This window comes from Hyaena hyaena, unplaced genomic scaffold, assembly GCF_003009895.1.
Source record: "Hyaena hyaena isolate Hyena2069 unplaced genomic scaffold, ASM300989v1 scaffold_118, whole genome shotgun sequence".
In the NCBI taxonomy this organism is placed as follows: domain Eukaryota; kingdom Metazoa; phylum Chordata; class Mammalia; order Carnivora; family Hyaenidae; genus Hyaena; species Hyaena hyaena.
In genome coordinates, this window is record NW_024080751.1 from 445148 (window position 1) to 455242 (window position 10095).

The 10095-nt window shown below is 61.4% G+C and overlaps 2 protein-coding genes across 2 annotated transcripts in view; one reads left to right on the forward strand and one right to left on the reverse strand.

Annotated features, from left to right (window-relative positions):
• The window catches only part of ZBTB46 (zinc finger and BTB domain containing 46), a 62771-nt gene extending 55175 nt beyond the window's left edge, over window positions 1–7596 (forward strand). Inside the window, exons 4-5 of the mRNA XM_039237067.1 lie at window positions 3019–3194; window positions 5797–7596. Coding sequence (XP_039092998.1) covers window positions 3019–3194; window positions 5797–6168 — 548 coding nt within the window. The 3' untranslated portion in view covers window positions 6169–7596. The remainder of the gene's footprint in view (window positions 1–3018; window positions 3195–5796) is intronic.
• Window positions 7597–10046: 2450 nt separating this feature from the next.
• The window catches only part of SLC2A4RG (SLC2A4 regulator), a 3599-nt gene continuing 3550 nt past the window's right edge, over window positions 10047–10095 (reverse strand). Inside the window, exon 9 of the mRNA XM_039237068.1 lies at window positions 10047–10078. The gene's annotated coding sequence lies outside the window, so the exon portion shown is untranslated. The remainder of the gene's footprint in view (window positions 10079–10095) is intronic.

The following is a 10095-nucleotide window of genomic DNA, read 5'->3' on the forward strand; positions in this document are numbered from 1 at the left end:
AGCTCCTGTGTACGTCCCCAGGTCGCGGGTCCTGCCGTGGGGTGCCGGAGCCCCCCTTCCTCCGGGCCCTCCCCTAGGAAGGGCGGCTCCTCTGGGGTGAAGAAGCCGCCGGTCGCGCAGGGTGCACTGGGGGCAGCCCAGAAGCCCGCCTGCAGCTCTGGGCCCGCAGGCCATGCCCACCCGGCAGGTGTGGTGACCACTGTCCCACACGCATGGCCTCGGGGTCACACCGTGGGGGGGCCAGGACTGGGGGAGCTGGTCCACGTGCTCCAAGTGTATCCTCAGCAGGTGTTCAGATGCGTGCAGACCCTTTGGCGGGGGCCGCATGGGATCAGTCACGAGGGCAAAACAAATGGACGCAGTGTGAATGGGCAGCAGCAGGGCTTCACGGAGGAGGTTACTGACGCGCGTTCAGGCCTGTGGAGCCGCCAGCGGCGGGAGTCGCAGCAGGGAGGGTGGGCACCACGAGTTAAGTGGAAGATGTTCTAGGTGACATCATACGTTACACAAATTGTACATTATTTGTACATTACAGTTCCACTTCTGTAACTTAGAAGATATGTTTATGCGTAGAAAAGAGACTTCAAAGACAGATGTTCAGCTGTAGCTGAGGTTACCTTGTGGGATGGGTACCGGTGGTTTTCCATGTCTCCTGCCCTCTGTCGTGTTCTCTGCAACCCCCTTCCGCCGACCACATTCCCTCCTGTCCCCAGCTCCTGGCCACACACACGCAGGCAAACGCATGTTAGAAGTTCCTAAGTGTAAGAAAATGCTTTACTTCTTTTTTTTTTTTAATGTTTTATTTATTTCTGAGAGAGAGAGAGAGAGACACAGTGTGAGCAGGGGAGGGTCAGAGACAGAGGGAGACACAGAATCTGAAAAAGGCTCCAGGCTCTGAGCTGTCAGCACAGAGCCCGACGCGGGGCTTGAACCCACAAACCGTGAGGTCATGACCTGAGCTGAAGTCGGACGCTTAACTGACTGAGTCACCCAGGTGCCCCAAAAATGCTTTACTTCTTTAGACAGGATTGAGATTTCTGAGAGGCACGGGGAGGGGGCTGGGCACCCTCCCCACGGGCACAGAACCATGAGTCAGTGGGGCTCCGTGGTGGCGTTGGTTATGAGCTGTGATGAAGTCCACATGGCTTGGTGTGGGGGCCCCGATGGCCTGAGTGGGGTTGGGCTTCCTGGGAGTGTGTCCTGTATGGACGCCTCTCCAAGGGGCGTTGCGAAGCCCCAGGGTCCAGAGCTCTCAGACGCATGGTGGGCGGGTAAGTAAAGAAATCCGAGTTGCTTGATTATTTAGATGCCCTTTGAGGGCTCTCGAGAGAAACACTTTAAAAAAAGAGCAGAGGCCGATTTAGGGCACCTGGTTGGTTTAGTCAACAGAGCACTCAACTCCTGATTTCGGGATTGTGAGTTCAAGCCCCACGTCAGGTGTAGAGCCTACTTTAAAACAAAAGAGCAGAGAGAGAAAGCGCATTCCCCCTCCCCGAAGCAGTCATCTCCTAGGAACGGAGGTGCGGCAGTGAGGCCGGCGCCTGCTGCTTCTGCTCTGCGTCCCTCAGCCAGTGTCACTTCCGTGGTGACAGGCCCGTGGCTGAGGTGCAAGCAGCAGAATGGAGTTGGGGGCCACAGGGCTCACGGAGACGGCAGCGAGGGTCCCTGCCTCCGGGAGGCCCACCCTTCCCGCAGGAGGGCCAGGCTCCGAGTCACTCAGCTTTCCTGGGTCCTGTGCTCTCGGGCTGCGTTACTCTGGGGTGCTGGCTTTCTCATCTGGCTCCTGGGCGCCTCCAGGGGCGGCTGTGACTGAGGACAGCGCCTGCCATGCCCGGACATTCGGCAGGGGTCTGAGGGCGCGTGGGGCGGCGGGGGGGGGGAGACCGCCCGGCTGATGGTGTCCGCACCCCTGCTCGGGCTCATTCCAACAGCCCGCCTTGCACCTTCTTGACCGTTGGGACCCTCAGTCTGTGTGCTGGGTGTTGGTGCTGACGTGCAGCCGCCGCGTGCCCTCCAGAGCATAGGGTGACGCAAGGGCCTGGGAAGCTGCATCCAGACAGACGTCCACCTTTCACAGCAGGAAATGAGATCCCAGGACCTGGCTGCCCCCTGCAGTCCCCGTGAAATCTGTCTTCAGGACATCTTTCCTGAGCCCCGTCCTTCAGTTAACGGGGTACTGGATAGATGCCCTGCGTGTTCCAGACGGGGTCGTTGTGGTGTCTGTGGGCACCTGTCTCCAAGGGCACCACTCGGGAGAAGGTGCCCGCTGCCCAGTAGAGCCCTGCACAGTGAGGACCCTGCTGTGGGGCCGATGGGCCCCAACCCCCTTGACCTTCTTGACCAAGAGGCCACGTAGAACGTGGGACGAGTTGCCTCTGAGGGTGTGGCCACACCTGGCATGAAGTGTGGCGCCAGCCGTGTGCTCGAGCTGGCCACAGGGATAACCCCCGGGGGGCCCACATGTCACTCTTGAAGTGTGGAATGAGGGGGGCTGGATGAGCCCACCCCTGTTGCACATTTGAGGCTGACCCTGGCCCTCTCTCGGCTGTGTCCACTAGCTGCCCGGCCAGGCGGCCTTCCTCTGGGCACAGAATGCAACGCCACCGGCCCACAGAAGCTTGGAGGGGCGGCTCTGCCCAACTGCCTCCTGGGCACCACCAGCCTGTAGCCGTGAGCAGCGCGGCGGGCTGGGGGCTGTCCTCTGGCTTCACGTCTTTATAACTATGTCTTTTTGTTACGATTCTGCATGTGGACACCACGGCATCCGGTGCTGACGTGAAAGCTAGCGGCTGTGTCTGAGAAGGTCTCTTTCTTAAAAAACGGGAGCAGTGGCCTCTGACCTTGGGCCCCGGCCCTCCCAGCACCTTTGCTGCCAGGCCTCCTGGAAGAGCCCTTGGCCATGGCAGGGTGCCGGGCGTGTGCACCGGGAGTCTGCAGGGAGCAGGGGCTTGCCGGGCAGGGGGGCTGCGCGTGGGGCGGGAGGGCTGAGCGCTGACCGGCTGGTCTGCTCTCTTTCAGTCAACGAGTTCACGGTGATCAGGAAGAAGTTCAAGTGCCCATACTGCAGCTTCTCAGCCATGCACCAGTGCATCCTCAAGCGGCACATGCGCTCCCACACGGGCGAGCGGCCCTATCCCTGCGAGATCTGCGGCAAGAAGTTCACGCGGCGTGAGCACATGAAGCGGCACACGCTGGTGAGTGCGTGCAGGGCCCTGGGTAGGGCCCCGGGTCCACACGCGGTCCTCTGTGCTGGGCTGAGGTGTGCGGAAAGGTGCTGTGGGGTGCCCAAGTGAGAGGGGGCACTGCCTCGACCCCCACCCAGGGACGGAGTGCAAAGGGCAGGGGCCGTATCACCCCCAGCCCCAGCCCCCAGCCTGGCCTTGGCAAGCGCTTCCTCTGCTGCCAGGACCCCTCCGGCCCCGTGGGTCCCACCATGAGGTCACATCCTCTGTGCCCCGGCTCCGAGTGGTGGCGAGACCCCTCCCAGCCTCTGTTGCCCCGTGGCCTCAGGAGACATTTGGTTACCTGTCTTGTGGGCACCAGCTGGCAGTTGCCAGGGTACGGGTGACAAATGGATGGGTTTGCTTGGCCAGGAAGCGAGAAGAGAAGGTCATCCTTGAAACAGAGAGGCAGATTCGCCAAAGACACGTGGCAAGGGACTCTTGTGGGTGATGAGCCGAGGGGGCAGGGCCGGGCCATGAGGCTGCCCGTCAAATCCAGTCTCCCTTGGACACAGCTCAGGGTGGGTTCAGGACTGAGGTTGGGGCCATTAGAGTGTGAGACAGGAGGTCCAGGCGGCCCTGGGATGGCTCAGAGCCCCCAGCATGTGCCATGGGGGGCAGGGAGAGGGCCGTGGGGAGATGTCGTGAGTTTGGGAACCTCAGAGGTGTTGGGAGGCACCTGCAGGGTGCACAGACTCAGCTGGACCCCACGGCACGCTGATCTGAGGACATCAGGAGCAGAGCCCCCCCCCCGGAGGAGTGGGGGGACTGTGTTGGCAGTGGTGAGGGTGACCTGGGTGTGCCCTAGCACAGGAGTCACTGGTGGCCCAATTTGGGATCCCCTCAAGGTTCACTCTCCTTGGACCCTCCCGTTTGGCCCTCTGCAAGGGACACCCTTACCAGCGCAGTGGGGGGGGGCACTTATTTGGGCGTGAGGACAGCCCGGAGAAGCTCCCAGGAGGTCAGGCGGCAAAGCAGGAGGGGAGACGGCCCCGAGAGCGGGTGCACTGCCCAGCTGACTGAGGGTCGCCCCACGCCCCCCCCACTGCAGCATCCCTCAGGTGGGGTCGAACAGGGGGGGAAGGCGGCAGCCCTGGACCTGGAAGGCGGGTCTGGGGGGCCAGCAGCTGCGGGTTGACGTGGCGGCACGGCCCCCGGAACTGCCCTGTCTCTGGTTCTGTGGAGTCCACGCCGAGAGCACAGGGGTCACGGGAGCAGACCGTGTGCAGGAAGTAGGACACGCAGCCTGCTGCCCACACGACTCCCGGGTAGGAGACTAGTGGAGTCTCTTACCCTGAGGGCTGGGAAGTTGTCACTACCAGGTCACTAGGTCTTTTTTAGCAAAACCACGTTATGGCTTCAGGAAAGAGTAATCTGTGGACGCTACCTTGGACGGGCCAGATTCCTGTCCTGGGTTTGCACTTGGGCTGCAGGGCGGGTCATAAGTCCCCAAAAACGTACTTCACAATGTTTCAGGCTGGCAGAGGACCCGGATCTTTCCCTTTAATTTGTCGGGGGTCCCTGACCCCAAGGAGGCTGAACCCCTGCTGACAGCAGGTGGCAGTGGGGCACCAGGCGCCGCCCTGTCCTGCGGTGACCCCCTGTGCAGGCCGGTGCCCGCTCAGCGACAGAGGGGCTGTCTGGACGGTGAGGTCTCGTGCTCCTCGCCACCAGCCGTGAGCCACGGGTTGCCATGGCGCCTGCATCCTCTCTCCCCCTTCCTTCCGTCTGTGTGTTGGGACAGGTGCCTGGCCATCTGGCGCTGGCCTGGTGGCTCCTGGAGACACCTTTGTCACTGCCGGGTGTCCTGGCCCAGCCCTCAGCTCCGTGCAGGGGAGCCCCAGGTCTGGAGGGGCCTCGGTGGGCACTGTCCCCCACTGCCCCGCCTGCTCTCAGAACACAGATTTTGTTGCGGGAAGGTTGAGCAAGCCCGGGTTTAAACTACAGCAGAGAAGGTGCAGGAGGGCCCTGGGGACCAGGTTGTCTCACGCTCCATTTCTAGAATCAGAATGCAGGGGCCCAGCTTCCCCCGCACCTGTGGACACAGTGGTCTTCGTGGTTGGGATTTGTGGACGGGTGTGATGGGGAAGTGGACTGTTCATGTCCGTCGGTGGAGCCCTCAGCCCGGGATGCGTGAAGGGGTCCCTTCAGCGGGTGCGGCCCCCAGGACAGTGACCCATCAGTCAGGGGGGTGCCAAGTACGGAGGAAGGACACGGCTTAGCAAACCCTTTTCCACCATGACACCACTGGTTACGTTTTTATTGCAATAACAGTATTTACTCGATTGTTCTAGAACACTGGAGAAATCAGAAAAATATGAGTAATTAAAATTGCATTTTCCCCTCCCACACCGGCACTGACTGCCCGTCCCCCCCGCCACCCCCCCTGCACTGACTGCCCATCCCCTCCTGTACCCACTGCGGTTCCCTCCCCTGCATTGACTGCCCCCCTACTGACCATCCATCCCCCCCACCCCCTGCACTGACTGCCCCTCCCCATCACCCTGCGCTGACCGCCTGTCCCCCCCACGCCGACCGCCCGTCACCCCGATGCTGACCGCCCGTCCCCCCGCAGGTCCACAGCAAGGACAAGAAGTACGTGTGCAAGTTATGCAGTCGAGTGTTCATGTCAGCCGCCAGCGTGGGCATCAAGCACGGCTCTCGGCGCCATGGAGTCTGTGCCGACTGCGCGGGCCGCGGGGTGGCTGGTCCCCTGGACGGCGGTGGCACCGAGGGCTCCCCTGAGCTGTTCCCTGGCGACGGGCCCTACCTTGAAGACCCCGACGACCCGCGGGGGGAGGGCGAGGAGGAGCTGTGTGAGGACGAGGACGAGGTGGGCCTGGCCCCCGAGGACGCGTTGCTGGCGGCCGAGAAGGGGGACGAGGACTCTCCGCGGGGACCTGGCAGCCCCCCAGGGGCGCCGGACAAGGACTTCTGGATCTCCTAGGCCCCGGGCTGGGGGTGGTGCCACCCCTCCTCTGTGTGTGTGTGTGTGTGTGTGTGTGTGTGTGTCCCGCCTGCGGCCAGGCCACGCTGACCCCCCTGTACTCTGCTCCTGCCCCCCCCAGACACACACACACACACAGACACACACACACACACAGACACACACACACACACACACACACACGCCCTGAGGCTCACATGCAGGCACGACCCCAGGAAGTAAGGGCTCTGGGGCCGAGCACGGGGTGGGGGCTGAGCCTGGGAGAGCACATGGTCCCACGTGTCTGTGGGGACAGATGGAGGGTCCCCGGCAGGTACATGTGGAGAGGGCATCAAGGGGCCCCATGTGGCCAGTCTGGCCTCGAGATACACAGTGGCCCAATGGCCGGGTCGAGGTCAGCGCCGGTCCGGGTCATGAGCGTGGTCCCAGAGAGGTTAAGGGGGGTTTTGCACACACCCGACGTCCAGCGTGGAGTCTCCCCCGCCCCCTGCGCCGCGCCCCTTCTCAGCAGCCTGGTCACTGCCTGCGGCCACCGCCGCAGTCTTCTGCTGCCATTGTGGCCGCCTGCAGAGCCCGGTCCGGTGTACGGAAAGCCTCCGGGCTTTGGTGCTTAACAAAAAACAGCTGCAGAAGCCCCCTGCTGGGGCCGGGGACCTCCAGGTGCTATCTCCCGGCAGAGGCGGCCAGGTGGGGACCGGTGTGCCACGCTGCTCCCCGCGCCCGGCCCCTCGGGTCCCTTGGCGGGGCCTGGGCTCTTTGTTCTGCGTGCACTTCCTTGGGGAGCCGGGGGGGCGGTGGGCGCCTCATCTCCTGGGCTCTGTGGTCCTCCCTGCCCGGGCCAGTCCTCCTGACCCCCCGAGCGCCCTCGCCTTGCTGCTAACACTGGAGGAGGTGCTCCTGGCCGCTGCGTGCCGCGCGCACCTTCCCGCGCGGGTAACCAAACTCTGAGTAGTCGGAGCCGCACCGAGGCGGTCACGTGGAAGCATCTTATTTGGCATTATTTTCTCACCTGACGAAACAGTTGTCTTTCGTTTCGCGGTCGGCCCTCCTGTTGTCTCGTTAGATGTGCTGCCGCCTCTTTGTGATTGTTAGTTTCCTGGGTGGAAAGCAGGGCCCGGCTGTGGGGAGCCCCCCGGGCTGCAGGGCACACGCTGGTCTGTCTTCTCCCTCCTTACGGCCGTTCCTGATGGCACTTCCCCGAGACATTCCGGGTCGCGCCCACGCGGCTCAGGCTTGCGCAGGACTCGGGCCACGTCAAGACTCCCCTGGGTGCTCGGCTGGAGCCCCTGCCGCAGACAGTGGTTTTATTTTTTCTTTTTCCACAGACTCTAAGTTCTTACCGGGTTTTTCATCGTGTCGCATATATCCTTTGTAGGTGGAAAGAGGAAAATCCCACAAGACCCTAACTTCGGTTCCTCTGGTGGCTGGGAGCACTTCGGGCCCTGGCTGCTGTTGGGGGTGCTGGGGACCGGGGCTGGCCCTGTGGGGGGAGGGGGTCACAACTCTGTGTTCGTCTTCAGTGCAGTCAGCCAGACCTCCATCAGCTAGAGGGCATGCACGGGGCTGTCATCTGGCCGCCTGCACTCCTGTCCCGGGTGGCGACCAGGTGGTGACCGAGCCCGCTCGGGCTGCCCGCTCGCTCATCCGTGTGCGGGCAAGGCCAGCTCGGCGGGGGGGCTCTGGGACGCACTTCCCTGCCTGTCGCCGGTGCAGCCCGGGCTGCGCCCTCAGAACCGCGTACCTCCCTGACATTAGGATCCCTTTTCTACACAGACTCATTTTCTTATAAACGTATTTGGAAACCAGACCTTTGCTACAAACAGTGTCTCTGGGTTTTGTGCCGCCCCCCCCCCCCCCCCCCCCCCCCCCCCCCCCCCCCCCCCCCCCCCCCCCCCCCCCCCCCCCCCCCCCCCCCCCCCCCCCCCCCCCCCCCCCCCCCCCCCCCCCCCCCCCCCCCCCCCCCCCCCCCGCTCGGGCCCCCTGCCCACACTCCGGGCCATTGTGCCTCCGCACTCAGGACACCTTGCTCCTTCCGACCTGCTCGCTCCCTGCCCTGGACCGCCCTTGCTGGCCTTTTGGGGGGTTCGCTGCCAGTGCCACGGGGCGTTTTCTTCCTTAAAACCGATACTGTACTGGACCCCCGAGGGCCCCGCTCTGCCCACCGAGCTCCCCAGGCATTTGCTGCGCGGCAGGCTCATCCTCTGCGTGGTTTTCCGTCGTCGGAGATGAACCCGTCACCTCTCAGGAGGCGTGGAGGGAAAAGACGTGTAATGAAGGGTTTTTTTACGTGACTGATTTTTTTTTAAATCAATGTTTAAACTAATAAATATTTTTTTATGAAGAGGAAAAAAATGTGTAGATTACATTTCACGTTTTGTACTTTCTGTTTGTGTCTGTCTGTATTTGGTGTTTGCAACACCAAAGTGGAAAATGCAGTCCGTTGAGTGGGGAGTTCTTTGGGGTGGGCGTGGGCAGGGGGCCCGTGTGACTTTTGTATCGAAGCTCTGGATCCTTCCCAGGTTGTACATCTGGACTCCGGGTTGTGGGAGCAGTCAGAACACTGCCAGGACCCGGGAGGGACCTCGACTCGGGACACAGCTACTGCTTCCAACTTTGCACATCCTCCTTTTTAAAAAAGAAAACTCTGAGAAAATGCAAAAACTGGAACTTTTTGCAATATTATGAAAGATAATCTTATTTTTCGCTCATTCTGTGACGTGTGCAACGCTTATAAGAAAGCCATACTTCGTGGTTGTTTCACTTTTTAGATTCTATACTGTGTTTTGTACGTGGCCCTTTCAGACTACTTGTAGTGAGGGTGCTGTGTGTGTGCTTTTCTTACATATTTATTTTTTCAACATGCTTTCAACCTGTCAACAGACAAAACAGACAAAAAAGGGCAGTGTTTGAAAACTTGTTGTGTTTTTTCCCCTTGGGGATGATCTATATTATATCAACGTTATATTAATAATCATGAACCTGTGTTTGTACTGGAGACGTGTTTCGTATTCGGGGGAAGAGACTTGGGTTGCGGGGCCAGCTGTCACTGTAGCCACAGGCCAGGTGAACAGTACCTTCCCTCTGGTGGTCCCGCGATTGCCGTCCGCCTCCGCCTCGGCGAGCGCCGGGCCTGCCCGTGGGCTTCCTTTCTGTGACGGCGTTAGCTTAGACGTCCTTGCAAAGCTTCCACTTTCAATAAACTGGGAAATTGCTGCTCAAGCAGACGCCTCGTGAGTGTTTCACGGTGTCCCCTCCTCTGGCCTCAGCCTGGGTGCAGGTGGCCAGAGTGACTGCCCCTGCCCCCCAGCCCCTGGCGGTCTGTTGGCGGGCGCCTCCACCCCCCCACCCCTGCCTGTCCCAGGGTCTCAGTTCCACATCCTCATCCCCTAGGAGGCAGACAGTTTCTGGAAAAAACCCAAATCTTTAATTTTTCTCCTCGCCTGGTGCGGCCCAGACTCGAGACACCTGAGCTTCACAAACTGGAGACAAATGTCAGCCCTCCGGGGCCCTCAAACTGTCAGGTTAAGTGCAGGCAGGAGGCCCCTCCCCTCAGAGTGCATCACAGACTGGCCCCCACATGGCCCTGAAGTTCGGCGTCAGCGCCCTGAGAAGTCTGGGGCTGACAGGCAGGGAGGGTGGCTTCCCCCAGGGACCCCTGGCCAAGGGGACAGCCATGAGGTTTGACTTTAGTGCAAAAGGCTAGTTTCTTCAGAGGCACTTTGAGTGGCAGGATCCCCCCCGACCTCTGGGGGGTCTGGGGTCACCAACTTCCCCCACTGTTAAAAAGTAGACCCTGCAGCTGGGAGAAGCCCCAGGCTGGGGAGTCGGGGGTAGCTTATTTTCTCCTTTAAAAAGTCCTGGAGAGCAGGCAGCAGCACGGTGGGGGGCTCAGTCCAGGAAGCGCTGGCACGGGGGGGGGGGGGGGGG